Raw genomic sequence first — 13,816 nt, forward strand, 5'->3', positions numbered from 1 at the left:
ACTCATTTGAATTCATCATGTTATATTGTGTTCTTGGATATATGCGCATGCATTTACTTCGCATCACCGACCATGCTAAATTTATAGCAATATTATGACACATGAATTTGATTATATCGAAAGATTTCTCAATGTCGTGACATTGAGCAAGAATATAAAATGTAAAGTGAGGATTACAAAATATTATAGTATACTTTGCTACCAATGCTTGACGGGTATATGTTTGCGAAACAACTCTTGTTTGTTAACCTCGCGTGACGACACATATTGTTGATGCGACAGGTTGCTGACAACACTGCTGGAAATGTCGAACAACCCTCTCTTCAGTCGATGGGTCCCGAGTGACCGTGCTTGGTGTTGATCTTGCGGTACCGGATAACCTCGTTGCCCTGCTCATCGTACGTTCTCTCGGCCACGATCTTGTACCCGCCGATGGCAGGGAAGATCTTTGTCCAGAATGTCCAGTAGATGCCGCCCAAGATAAGCACACCGACACCAACGATGGGGAAGACGTAGTACGGGTAGCCGTCGGCAGTCCAAGAGCCGGTGGGAGGGATAAAAGGGACGAGGGCCAGGAAGACGTTGACAAGAACGTAGAGGACCGTGATGGGGAAGTAAGTGTGCCAAGGCGAGGTCCAGTTCTCCTTCTTGTTCCATTGGAGATAGAGAAGACCGCTGTCACAAAAATGGTTAGCTACTGTCTCTGAGCCAAGTTTCCGACAGTGATCAAGACATACATTCCGACGAAAGCGTTGATCCAGGCACCGGGGTACACGTAGAGATCAGTGATGAAGTTGTAAGCCGGGCCGGGCGGCGGTCCAACCAGGACGATGACGGTCACAATCCAGTGAAGGAAAAGCTGAAGATGCATAGTTAGCACGAGAGTTTGCACGCGGCGCCTCGACAACCCCGGGAGAAGCATACCGAAGCCGCAGGGGCGTTGAAAGGCTTGTTGGAGGCCCAGAATCGGCTGAAGGGCAGCAGACCCTCCTTGGCCAGCTCCTGATTCAGACGAGCGTGGGCGAAACTGACGGCGAGCACGTTGCCCAAGTTGCTGATGGCGACGAAGGCCGGCAGGGCTCTGGCGCCGGCACTGTTGCCGAAGACGTTGCGGAAGAAGACGCCGGCGACGATGACCTCGGAGGTGGCGAGCTCGGTCTTGGGGATGGCGGCGAAGTAGGCGACTGGCACATTGTTAGATTCCAACATCATGGGAAGGGGAGGGGAGTAGGAGGGTTGTAAGTATGTAAGCCTGCTTACCGTTGGCGAGAACGTAGAGAATGGTGACGCCGCCAATAGCGATAGGAGCAGCAACGGCCAACGTCTTGCGCGGGTTCTTGAGCTCGCCGACGACGTAGTTGGCATTCTCCCACCCCTTGTAACTGTAGATGATGCGGAGCAGGGCGGTGGCGTAGCCGTAGACGCCGCCGTTGCCGTACCCCTCGCCCTCCTCGATGCGGAACGCGTTGTCGAAGTTGTGGGGGTCCGGGACGAGACGGCGACCGGCGAGGGCGGCGAAGCCGGAGAAGACGATGAAGAGCAGGACGATGACCTTGAAGACGCCGAGCACGTTGAACAGGCGGATGCCCCACTTGGGGGTGACGGCGTGGATGCCGACGGCGAAGGTGGCGCCGGCGATGCCGATGCCGCGGGCGGCCCAGCCGTCCGGGGAGGTGGAGCCGGACGCGAAGAGGACGTAGCGGCCGAAGGCGAGCGAGTTGCCGGACGAGAAGCCGAGGAGGATCATCTGCGCGGCCAGGACGCAGGTGGCGAGGTACTTGGGGTGCTTGTAGGCGCGCTCGAGGTAGTTCTTCTCGCCGCCGGACCGGGGGATCGCGAGGCCGAACTCGAGGAAGACGCTGAGACCGCAGAAGGTGAGGATGCCGCCGATGACCCACAGCATGAGCGCGACGCCCACGGAGCCGGTGGACTGGAAGATGCCGGAGGGCGTGGAGAAGACTGGTACACCAAGACAGTGAGTGTGTGTCCAAAGCAGAACTCTCACAAGACGAAGGGGTGAGGGGAGGGCACTTGTTGAGGTCTACTCACTTCCGGTACCGATCATCTTGTTGAGAATCAGGAAGACGGCGCCCGTGACACCAATCTTGCGCGACTCGTCATAGGCGTATGTCTCCTGCTGCTTGACGACGCCGACCTCCTCCGTCGAGATGTCGTCCCGCGCGACATGCCTGTCCTCCCCAACATGATGGTCGTGTTTGAGCGGGGAACTCATGGCTTGGTTAATGAACGACACAAAGGCCGCTTTTAGGAAGAAGCACTGCCAATAAGAGCCTCAACGGTGAGAAGAGTCGGGGCAAGCTTTGGAGCTAAGACGGAGGCCGATCGACGAAGACGATTAGGCTTTCCGAGAGGTGGGTGTTATCAGGAGCCCTACTCTATATATATACATATGTGCGTGCCATGCAGACAAGGAGACCTGTACGGGTTACTCTGTTCGTATTTACATGCGAACCCAGGATCAACAAAAGCGAGACCAACGGTGAACGGGGTGATCATCCCAGATGCAAGGGCAGTCCTTCTGCTTAGCTGGCCCCGCACGTCATTAGGATGCAACCTCGCGCAAGGTTCGAGCCGCGAACCGACTCGCTGCGTGGTACCACGAGGATGGGAACATACATGGACTGATTAGGAAGACATGTGCAAACGCGGTAGGTAGGGAAGATCGAGAGATCCAGGGGGGGGGGGGAGTGTATGTGTGAGAGAGAGAGGCGACAGATGCTGTTGGATGAGCCCTTTCGACGAGCCCCAGATCCAGTGGAGAAAACACCACAAAATAGCCTCATGGGCCTGCCTGCTATCCACACCCGTCCAACTCCACCTGGCGGTCGGTCCAAATCTTAAAAAGAAAAAAACGTTTTCCAGAAGGAATCGTGCATTCGACATGGGGGGAGGAGTCAACCACACTCACACCCACACCCATCGACGGCGGCGGCGCGGCGGCTGACAGGACGCGACACGAGGCTACGACGGGGCGACGATGGGCGCCACCTGGGCAACTCGGGGGCGCAAGAAGAGCAGCTGAGCTGCCTTTTGAAGCCGAATCGTCATTGATGCCGGCAAGCTCGCGAGGGCGACGGCGTCCAGTGAGCCTCGCCGATGACCGCGCCGACGACGCTGAGTTCTCGATGAATGGCTCGGCTAAGTGAGACGAGCGTCGCCGCCAAGAGGGCGTCAGCGGCCTAGGCTGGCTCGGCGGGCGGCGAGGGGTGGAAGGGCAAACGGGGGTAAGCCCAGAGCCCGTGTTAAATGCCTTCCAGTTGCGGAAGGTCGTTGGGTTGGGAAAAGGCTCTGCAGAAGGCGGCCCATTTCTCAAGCATCTTGGCGTTCCTCTTTCCATGTTGGAGCTTCGCTTTCAGTCCAGTTAACTGTCGGACTGTTGGACAGATGGGAGTATCCCGGGGGGGACGAAGGCCTGGGCGACCCCCCCAAAGGTAACTGTGGAGAGAGGAGAGAGAGAGAGAGGTTGGGGAGGGCCTCTGGGTCCACCGGCCGTCTGCCCTCACGTTGCAACGCCAAGGAGACTGATGGTGGAAAGAGGAAAGCCAAAGGGATTTTCGTCAATGTCGTGCTCGCGGGGGTAGGATGGCGACAGAGGCCGTAGGACCCCAAGCGTGCCACCCACCGACTCACCCGAGTTTGCTGACGGCGGTGGTGACGAATCTGTTTCACGCACCAAGCCCTCGAATACCCGCTACTGCGCATCGTTTGACCCGGGTGAGATTTAACTCTAAATAAGTGTATTCGTCTCGGGGACGAGTCGCCAGCTAGTGTCGTGGGCCGCCGGCCGAGGAGCCATTGTGTCCAGAGGAACCCACGACGATACGTTTCGATTGTCGGGGCTATGGTCAACGTCCTCACCGCGACTATCGTTGTTCGTTCTCGGGAAGGGGGCTCATCATCCCCGTGCTTCTGCTTTCCCTTGTCATTTCAAACTCTCCCGGTCAGTTTTTTGTCCTCTACTACGGTTTCTCATCGGCTTGGAGCAATGTCAATTGTCTCTGCACAATGTATTCATTTGGTCCGCTTCTTGATGGGGTTGACCCGTTCATTGTGTTGGTAGTAATGACAACAATCACTCTCTCACGGGGCGGCAGGCGATTGGATGCGGCCAATTTGTCAAACACCAGCCCTGCCTTTTGATTTTCGCATCTTTAGGCAAGTACGTGCCCCGGACTATCATTGCGATTGCGGTGTAGAAATCGCGAATCGGCAGCCCGCCGGCAAAAGACGGATGCCAGTGCTCAATAACACCGGCCGACCCGGCGGCTGTGGCGACCATGACACGGCCCCACTATGCCGGCCCACGCCGCCGACCTTCCGCTTCGGATGATTTGTCACAAGCATTCATCACCCAGGTGAGTACGAGTTCTTGAGCGATGTCAGAATTCTGATTGGGTTGATTTTCTGCGAGAGTTGTGAATGCGGAGATCTCGTGATGGCGGACCTGGAGCGAGGGATTGGCTTCCTCAGCCACACCGTGCATTTTCTTTCCCACTCCCCCACGGGCGCCGAGAGCTTCTGGTCGTCACCGCCTCTTTAACAACAGGTCTTCACATCGTCTCTCTCAGCTCGTTCTCCAGTTCTTTCGAGACTTCTTCGGTTTTCTCAAGCCTCGGATTCAGTTCTGGCTTCCGCGACGCACTGCTTAGTCTGCTTGCGGCTTCATCGACGCCGGTGGCCGCTCAGGCTTGCTCTTCAGCGAGCTTTCTCAACATAGAGGGATTCAATTTCTGTATTGTTCTTCATAGTATAGACCAGAAGTACTGGGAATCTCCCAAATGCTGCACATGAGAAGTGTTCCGCGTGTGCTGCCGCGCTCTTGACTCTGTCGAGTGACCCAAAGGGTACCTGAACCTGCTATGTATTTGATGTATAGTATGGATTAGACGAAGGAGAGGCTTCAATTCAGGTCCCACCGATCTTCAAAGTTGACGGGTGACGTGCGTCCCAATACAGAAGATTTTCAGCTTTCAGCTGCGTGGATTTTTCATGCCTGAAATGCTCGATATGGACTAGTTAGTAAAACCCGACCAGCCGTGATTGGCGTCAAGAGGACCATCGGATCGGAACGACACCAACCCATTTTTTTCGTGAAGACCTCAAGACCATTGAAAAAGGGATTGTTTCCCTCCAGTTATTTTCACAGAGGGAACGCATCAGCAAGCACTGACACTGGACCGTCCGATTCATTTTTACGCCCCATTGAGTCTTACCGTTTACATCTTCTATCATGGCGATCCTTCTTGCACCCTACAACCCGTCGATGCAGCTGGGCTCTGGTACGCAGTGCTTGACTTTGAGTGCTTGTAGTGGTGATAGTGGTTGGTTTTTGACTCGGTTCTAGGCTTCAACTCCTTCACGCAAGAGCTCTGTATCAGCAACGCCGTCGTGCGGGGCCCAATCGACGAAGCAAATGCAGAGAAAGCTTTCAAGTGTCAAGCTCAGGAGGTCACGTACAGGACCTCGGTCATTGATACGGTGACTGACATAACCAGTGCCATGAACGTAAGTTGACTTCATATGTAGTGAGTGTGGTGGTGTTTTGGCATACTATTTCTAACACATTCCACTTAGATCAACCCTGTATTCTCCATCAAGTATGACATCTTTGATGCAAAGGGAAAAGGAGACTTCATCAACACCTCAAAGGTCAAAGAAAGCGATATTAGCTTCTTGACATCAGTCAAAGTTGTCAACGAGGTGGTGGAAGATTATTCTCTCACCAAGTTCGACTATATCCCCCACGTCAAGGCCGAGCACTTTGCCGAGGTGTATGGCGATAGCTTCATCTCTGGTGAGCGATCTCATGGCTTTGAAATCGCCTACTATGCAGCCTTGGGCTAACAAGGAAATGCTCTCTGATAGGGTTTCAAGAGGGTGGTGAATTCACGGCTGTGATCTCAATCAAGGCCAAAGACAGGCAAAAGGCGTCCAGCATTAAAGCTAGGTGGGTTTCGTCACTAATGACCGCAAATTTCTTAACCTTGTTTAACGGAGGGAAATACAGTGCTGCGGCCTTCTTCAAGGAGAAGTTTACCATGGGTGTGGACGGCGAATCCAAAATGGACGATATGAGTCTCCTCGAAGGGAACGAGACGATCGTATCGGTGACATGGACAGGCGGTGGTCAGGAGTTCAAGCGTCGTATGACCTCCTCAAGGCCCCAACCGCAACCGAAGGCACCATACTGACAAGGACTGGTCACACAGCCGAAGATGGCTGGACCTTTGAGACCATGAGGGCGGCAGCACTCAAGTTCCCAGACATGGTTGCCCGGACCCCGATGAGAACAAAGGCAATCCTGACAAAATATTCGGCCTTGCAGAGCTTCCATTCCGCCCTCGCCGCCGGCCAGAGCGCCATTCCCCTAATCCCGAGCTACGGGAAGGCCGAGGTCTACATCGCCATCCTCCAGGAGGCCTATATTGACTTCAAGATCATCGCCAAGAACCTCCAGGTTCTCTCCTTCAATGTTGGTGCCGGGACGGAGGAGCTCGTCGAGTCGCCCGCAGCCCGCCGGATGCGCGAGAAAGGCGGCGACGCTCACAACTCCGAGGGCGAGGACAAGAACCAGGCCGCCAACTCGGCCGACGAAATGCCCATCGTCACCGTCAAAAAAGTCTCCAGTCGCGCAACGAGGCCTTACGAACCCAGCCTCGCGGGACTCGAGGTGGCGCGTCGGGACGTGCGGTTCATGCTCAGTCGCATTGTGGCCGAGGTCGAAGCCATCACCCGGAAGCCCGAGCTCGCGGTGGACAGGACCAGGCCGTCTACTTATCCCTCCCCGTCCATGTTCAAGGAGCTGCTGCCCGAGTCGAGGCCTGTCCAGGATAGTGCCGGCGTGTTTGAAGTGAGCAGCAACACAACAGGAGATTTGCTGAAAGAATTAGGGTCACTGGACTGCCTTAAATGATGTAGGGGTAACTGTTGAAGCTTTTGTCTTCGTTGAGTATCTATGTCGTCCCCTATTCCTCATCACTCGCATTCGAGACCACAAACCAATCCAAGTCTCGTCTACATCTTGATCTTCTTGAGATGGGACCTCTTGGCGTGTTTTTAGCAGTGCTTGATCATATTTTTGGGCTTGGTTGCGTCCTTGATCAACGTGACCTCTCATATGAACTCTGGATAAGTGCATTCCATTTGCCATGTCACTGGTCCTAGCCGCCTAATAACCAACATTAGAGAAATGGGGCGAAGACCCTTGGCATCGACAGTTGCCGATCTCGTTCAAAACTCGTTGGCCAAGGGATCTTGCTCGGAGGCGAGATGGGGTTGAATACTTGTGGTTAGCTGAGCCTGATTCAACTACACGTAACCCCCCCTCATGAAGAGCGGCATCAGAAGGCACAGCTCATCTCGTGACGCTGAGGCTTTATTCAGCGAGAGGTGGATATGGAAAAAGCTTTGAACAGGGGTGCCCTGGCTGCCCGACACATGTCGTGTAGAATAAGACCCTCCTCCATGCCCACCGAGCACATGTACTGCCGCTTCTGATAGGCTTGTACTGAAATCTGCAAAATGGAAGGTCCACCTCCTATCCACAACAGTTTTGTATTAAAAAGTCTTCGCAGAGGTCATGAAGCAAATCCGATATGGTGTAGTGGCCAACATGATGCCCTCTCATCTCCTTGAGAGGTTAGGCATAGCCCCGAGTTCGATTCTCGGTTTCGGAACAACCCAATTCTTTTGCTCCGGGCCTCGTTTTTTGTTACAATTAGGTATGTTGCGTTGTTGTGAGGGATGTGTGAGAGTGAGAGTTGTGAGGTGGGTAAGGAGGGAGGATTTTTGATCAGTACGCCCATCTTTACTGACAATAAATGCTTGTTTCAAGTTGCAGAATGTTTTATTTCCCATCGTTTTCAGACACTCGTCCCTTGACCCTCTCTACCTTAGCTATTCATCCAACCTACATTCATATGGGTTGGTTTCTTCGGAGCTCTGTGTCAACCAAATCATGGGCGCATGCCGAAGATTATGAAAAGTCAAGCAACTTTCTGTTTCTGAGGTCGGCCAACGTATACTCATTCACTATAGACGTATCTCAGTAGTTAGGCATTGCCTTCAAGAACAGTCAATCCCTTGACCAAATATGAAAGCCGTTACTTGCTCCATTTCTTGCAGTTTAAAAATGCTGCTGCTCTTTCATTTTGTTTCTGAACATCTTTGATGCGACAAAGAGACTGTTCGTTGTACCGAGAATCGCCCACGTCCCTATTGGCGACCTCCAGTCTGGTAGCAACACGTAGAGATTGAATCTAGCCAGCAAGATGGAATCGCCACCACAATCGCTTTTCTAGCGGTTGTCGTCCTGGCCCAGCCAAGCAACTTGGGCATAGAGCGCATGGGAGAGTGCCGCGACGGTCTCCCCGCCCTCATCGGGGTGAACATTGTCCCTTGACTGCTCCGGTAAAGTGCTTCGTCTCGAAGTTGAAGAAGGCTGTCAGTTTGCATCGCTAGATTACCATCTTTGTCGAAGATGCCGTCGCTGCCATCGCCGAGATCCATCTTTCATTCTGGATCCCTCGGCGCCTCATCGCGCCTCGTGGATCACGGACGTACGGACCGTCTTGAATATGGCCTCCTCGTCACTGGCTTCCGAGCGGCTCGTCCTCCGGTCCCGCCCGTCCGTCAGACTTTCCGCATTGACCTCGGCCTTCCACTTCGCCTCGGAGCCGTAGGGCCGGTCACCCAACTCGAGTTCGTCAATGGTGTCAAAGTGCCTCCTCTTGGGCTGCGAGCTGCCAAAGGTGCGCAGCGCGTACCGCATGCCGCCCGAGCTGGCGCCGCCGGTCTTGTTGCCGCTCTCCCCGCGGCGGGAGGCGGCCGCCTCTCCGAGGATCTTGGGCGCCACGTGGTTGAGGAAGACGCGGAAGGTGGGCAGCGAGCCGCAGATGATGATGAGGTTGGCCTCGACGATGAGCCAGAGGGTTCCCTGGGCCAGGATGAAGGTCGTGTCGGCGTTCTTGAGGCTCGGAATCAGGATGACGAGGCGGGCGACGGCGGCGCCGAAGGTGATGAGACCCGTGCAGAACCAGGCGACGAGGGCGGCCTTTTGCTTCCACGACATCTGGAGACGCAAGATGATGGGCAGCGGGAGGACGATGAGCAGGATGTCAGTGACGCCACCCATGATGGCCTGCAGCATGTACACGGGTGGGCGGTCGATGCAGTTCGTGCCGGTGTAGAGTCGGAGGTTCCATGCGGCTTCGATCGGGGTGCATGCGAACTGGACGGCGAACCAGACGGCGGTGAAGGCGGCGACGGTGATGAAGGATGTGAACAGCAGGGCGTATCGGTACCAGGTGATGGGTGACAGACGGTAGTAGAAGATGCAAAGCACAAGCTTCGCCAGGACTGTGCCTGGAATGACTGTCAGGGTCGTGGCATGGATGAGCTGTAAGCGTGTAATACATCAGTATACGCATATGGTTGCTCAATATTATGGATTTGCGGGCATCTTACTGTCGTCTCCCATATAGCGTCGTCAACCGACATCTCCCAGATGTGAACTCCCAACACGCCTTGGTTCAGGCAGTGAAGGATGAGACATTGTGCAGTCGTAGTCAGAACCCATGCAAGCACAATCATGTCTGTTTCTCAAGGTCAGCCGCGGTGGAAGTTGGGGAACTCCTCTCAACGGGGGAGAACTGACAGTCATCGCTTCGCCATTTGCGCAGGATGAAGGACGCCGTGTAGACGCGCTGGGCTAGGAACAGAAGGGCGACCGCGAACTCGATGCCAAAGGCCCAGTAGCTTGCGTTGATGGTCGCCGTGTCTTTGAACGGGTTGGTAAAGTTGACGTGGTAGTTCTCTGGTGGCGCCATCATCACCTCGACGCCGTCGACAACGGGGAACGCCATGTTGAGAGTCTACAGGGAGTGCAGCTGTTGGGTTCCGTCTGTGAATGCGTTGTGGGAGACCTCCCACGCAGAGACAAGGACGCAGCGCCGAGAGATATCTCGCTCAAGAACAGCCAAAGACAGGCAGAGCAATGAACGATTGCTACGGTTGCTGGTAGAAGAGGACCGCAGAGCTCGTGCAAGTTCAAGAGGCCGGGGATCTATATCATGCGGCCAGTCGATGCTGTCCGATGCCGAGGGGCGTTGCAGGAGGTGTGATATACTGTACCATTCTCTACCAATGCAAAGTTTTTCAACCGCAAAAGTGGTGTAGGTAGACGAGGAGCGAGGCTTTAACGGTCCTGGCTGCGGTGAAGCCCGGGTTTGATGGGGTTTGCAGCTCCAATTCTGCCCCTGGGAGAACTTCCCCTGGGAATAATGCAACAACTCACGAGTCGGCAGTCGGGAGAGTGGCCTCCTGTTTGGGAAGATGGGGGACTCCAAAAAAACAGAACTGGTCTAATTCGCCTCGGTGCTTCAAGCCCTTGGTTACTACAAGAAGATAACACCTATCAACCGTTTAGACGTGCTCTACAGCTCTGCTCTTACTGTCTTTGCTCAGACGAGCCGCCAACAAGCCTCATTCTGCACGTCAAACTGGAATGACTCGAGTCGTTTGCCGTCAATCTTGCATTGTTGCCCAAGCGCTGCCAAATGGTTTAAGAAAGCCCGGCATTCGAGCCCGGGCCGGCAGGCCATGAGCGGGGAGGAAATGATCGCCTAATCCGCCAATAGGCTGCATCCTGTCCCGGAGGATCGTGGGCTCCTCCCGTTTGACAACGGTAGAAGCCGTTGGGCCCGCGGGTGCCGAGAACGGTAAATATCAAGCTCTGGGGGCGTAGATGCCGATCGTCTTACCAACGCGGCATAGCCTCGCGGGGACCCTGGGGGGGGGGGGCAGGAGAGTATTCCTCGATAGAGAAATTCTAACGAGCTGATGGGTCCTCTGACTACGAGTCAGGGATGACTTGAGCCCTTCCATCTATCCAACAGAGGGCGGCATCTCAAGCACAATCAACTTGGCAAAGTGGACTAATACTGCAACGGGGACGACGGAAAGGCATGGGCCATGATTCATGAAGGCAATAAGCCAGCATGGGCTTAAGCTACTATAGTAGGTGTGACGATTCGAAGCTATCCAAACGATTGAGGGCGTGAACATGTTGGAGCCCAAGTGGTGGTTGATCATACCTTGAGCCAGACCAGAGAGCTGTAGACTAGTAGAAAGGAGGAAGAGAATTTTAAGATTGGGTTGGAATAGTGTCTCGAGGCTGAAAATGCTCAACGTAGTCACGAAAGTCCCAACCAGCCGGGCAGTAGAGGAGTAGGCGAGCCCCCATGCCCTCGGGAACAGTCCGAGAACTTGCAAACCCACCAGTTCCGAAAGACAATCATCAAACTGATATTCCTCTGCGGTCGGATGTCTGTACAATGGTAGAGTTCTCTCGGAAGTCTAGAGACACCGCCCTCCGTGTCAGTCCTCCCATTAGACGAAGGAGACTCGCTGACCGACATGGCTGAGGGGAATCATGAAGGATGGGAGTAACCCCACGTTACCCTGGCCCAGCCACACTTCGCATAACCACTTCCTAGTCCATCATTGCCAAATACGTACGAGATGCCAATTAAGGGAGGAACCGTCGCAATTTCGGATGTCATCCATGTCAAGAACCGGCACGTCTCCCGCGGTTACATGGCCCTAGTCTATACCAGCCATTATACAACGGATCGTCCACTCTTTCTTTTTTCTCCCTGCCCCCTTCCAGGGAATGTTGTTTTGTTTCATCAACCTGCAACTCCTCGGTAATACTGGTACATCATGAGGTCTCTGGCTGTGGTCCTCGGCGCGGCAGCTGCTCTCGCCTCTCTATCTAAAGCCGCCTGCACCAACGCCATGTCCAACGTTTGCGTGAGAGGCCCCCCCTCCCTCGCCTGTGAGAACCTAGCTTTGACACTCGTCGTTGGCTAACAGTCTGTTAATCACAGTGTGACGCCCTTGAGGCGGCCGGTCTCAAGGTCCTTCGCCCGAGCACCGAGGCCTACGAGACTCGGGACACGTCGTACTTCTCCGTGTCGGCGCAGCTGAGCCCGTACTGCATCGTGCAGCCTACCTCTGCCGAGGAGGTTGCCCTGGCTGTCGTCACCTTGAAGAAGACGGCTTGCAACTGGGCTGTCCGTGGCGGTGGCCACATGACCTGGGCGGGTGCCTCGAACAGTAAGTTACATACCGCCGCATATGGCTGCTCTGATAGCCCTTCCCCAACATGGCCTATATGTAATGTACACTGCTGACTTGAATCTGTAACCTGTTATAGTTGATAAGGGCGTCACCCTCGACCTGGGTCTGATCAAGCAGGTCGAGTACTCGCCCGAGACAAAGATCGCCAGCATCGGCGCCGGAGCGCTCTGGCGCGACGTCTACTCGGCGCTCGAGCCGTTCGGCGTGACGGCACCCGGCGGCCGCACCTCGACCGTCGGCGTCGCCGGCTTCCTCCTCGGCGGCGGCAACAACTTCTTCAGCTCCGAGGTCGGCCTCGGATGCGACAACGTCGTCAACTTCCAGGTCGTCCTGGCCAGCGGCGACATCGTCGACGCCAACAGGGAGACGCACGCCGACCTGCACCGCGCGCTCAAGGGCGGCTCGGGCAACTTTGGCGTCGTCACGCGCGTCGACATGCAGACCGTCGACACCGTCGAGCTCTGGGGCGGCCAGGTCGTCTACCCGCTCAACACCACGGAGCAGCACATCGCCGCCTACGTCAAGTGGGTGGACAACATCCCCAAGTACACAAAGGGCTCGGCCGTCACCTTCTGGGCGTACTCGCCCGGCGCGGGCACCGTCGTCTCGGCCGCCCTCCACGACACCTCCAACGCCGAGTGGGCGCCGGCCTACGACGACTTCCGGGCCATCGGCCCCAAGACCGCGGACACGCTGCGCCACGACAGCCACCTGAACATGACGGTCGAGCTCGAGGAGCCCACGGGCTACCGCCAGATTTGGATCACACTGACGGGCAAGAACGACGCCCGCTTCATCCGGCGCGCCGTCGAGGCCCAGGCGCGGTTCATCGAGGGCTGGAAGGCGACCCAGGACGCCGACTTCCTCAACTACATCACCTTCCAGGCCATGCCGACGCTGCTCTTCCGCCACTCGGTCGACAAGGGCGGCAACGCGCTGGGCATGGACCGCGAGGGGGGCGACGCCATCCTGTTCCAGATGCAGCACATGGTCCGCTCCGCCGAGGCCGAGAGGGAGGCCCGGACGCAGCTCGTCGCCATGCGGAGGGAGCTGAAGGACTACTACGTCGCCGAGGGCATCGACGTCGAGTGGGAGTACCTCGGGTACGCCGACGGCGCCCAGGACCCCCTGAGCACCTACGGCCCGGAGAACATCCAGCTCCTCAGAGATGTTGCGGCCAAGTACGACCCCGAGCAGGTTTTCCAGAAGAGGGTTCCCGGCGGCTTCAAGATCTCCAACGTTGATTAGGCCCTGGATCCCGGGACGATTTGGCCCCCTTTATGGGGGTGTCACGAGTGTATCATGTGTAACCAGCAGCCTGCGAAGGAAAGTGGTGAGCTGCTATTGGGTAGTCTGCTGTTAAACAACGCCCCCAAACGCTCTCATCGGCTGCTATGAGGTGGACCCTAGATTAATGTAATGACCTGGCTGTATCGGGGGTTTGGTTTGTTGGCAATCTGGGTTCTCATGAGTCTTAGTCAGTCCCTCTTAGGGCTATTCTAGATTTGATATCCATCCATCTAACTAGGAACACGCAGCCTACTCTCTAGTAGTGTAATCTCTAGGTTCAAGTCTTTAAGTGCCCACAACGAAAAGCTTTAACTAGGGCACTGAATCGATCTCACGCCTGTCTCACCGGGCATAAAGTATACTT

At 55.6% G+C, this 13,816-nt stretch overlaps 4 protein-coding genes across 4 annotated transcripts; 2 read left to right on the forward strand and 2 right to left on the reverse strand.

Moving 5' to 3' along the window:
* Positions 1–103: 103 nt before the first annotated feature.
* Positions 104–2,600, reverse strand: CDEST_10325 (Putative amino acid/polyamine transporter I). Its single transcript, XM_062926483.1, has 5 exons — positions 2,050–2,600; positions 1,261–1,959; positions 925–1,184; positions 738–859; positions 104–675 (listed from the first exon to the last, which is right to left on the reverse strand). Exons 1-5 carry the CDS (start codon positions 2,231–2,233, stop codon positions 324–326), a joined length of 1,617 nt encoding a protein of 538 aa, XP_062782534.1. The 5' UTR covers positions 2,234–2,600; the 3' UTR covers positions 104–323.
* Positions 2,601–5,251: 2,651 nt separating this feature from the next.
* CDEST_10326 (uncharacterized protein) lies at positions 5,252–6,934 on the forward strand (the record flags this gene model as incomplete). The annotated part of the gene is made up of 5 exons (XM_062926484.1): positions 5,252–5,300; positions 5,366–5,526; positions 5,596–5,815; positions 5,887–6,165; positions 6,231–6,934. 5 exons carry the CDS (start codon positions 5,252–5,254, stop codon positions 6,932–6,934), a joined length of 1,413 nt encoding a protein of 470 aa, XP_062782535.1.
* A 1,620-nt stretch (positions 6,935–8,554) lies between these two features.
* On the reverse strand, positions 8,555–9,884 carry CDEST_10327 (uncharacterized protein; the record flags this gene model as incomplete). The annotated part of the gene is made up of 3 exons (XM_062926485.1): positions 8,555–9,418; positions 9,487–9,614; positions 9,677–9,884. The coding sequence occupies 3 exons, from the start codon at positions 9,882–9,884 to the stop codon at positions 8,555–8,557; spliced, it is 1,200 nt and encodes a 399-aa protein (XP_062782536.1).
* A 1,835-nt stretch (positions 9,885–11,719) lies between these two features.
* On the forward strand, positions 11,720–13,729 carry CDEST_10328 (Putative FAD-binding domain, PCMH-type, FAD-binding, type PCMH, subdomain 2). The gene is made up of 3 exons (XM_062926486.1): positions 11,720–11,832; positions 11,910–12,138; positions 12,239–13,729. The coding sequence occupies exons 1-3, from the start codon at positions 11,743–11,745 to the stop codon at positions 13,408–13,410; spliced, it is 1,491 nt and encodes a 496-aa protein (XP_062782537.1). The 5' UTR covers positions 11,720–11,742; the 3' UTR covers positions 13,411–13,729.
* Positions 13,730–13,816: the final 87 nt, after the last annotated feature.

Source organism: Colletotrichum destructivum, chromosome 6 (genome assembly GCF_034447905.1).
Source record: "Colletotrichum destructivum chromosome 6, complete sequence".
NCBI lineage: Eukaryota > Fungi > Ascomycota > Sordariomycetes > Glomerellales > Glomerellaceae > Colletotrichum > Colletotrichum destructivum.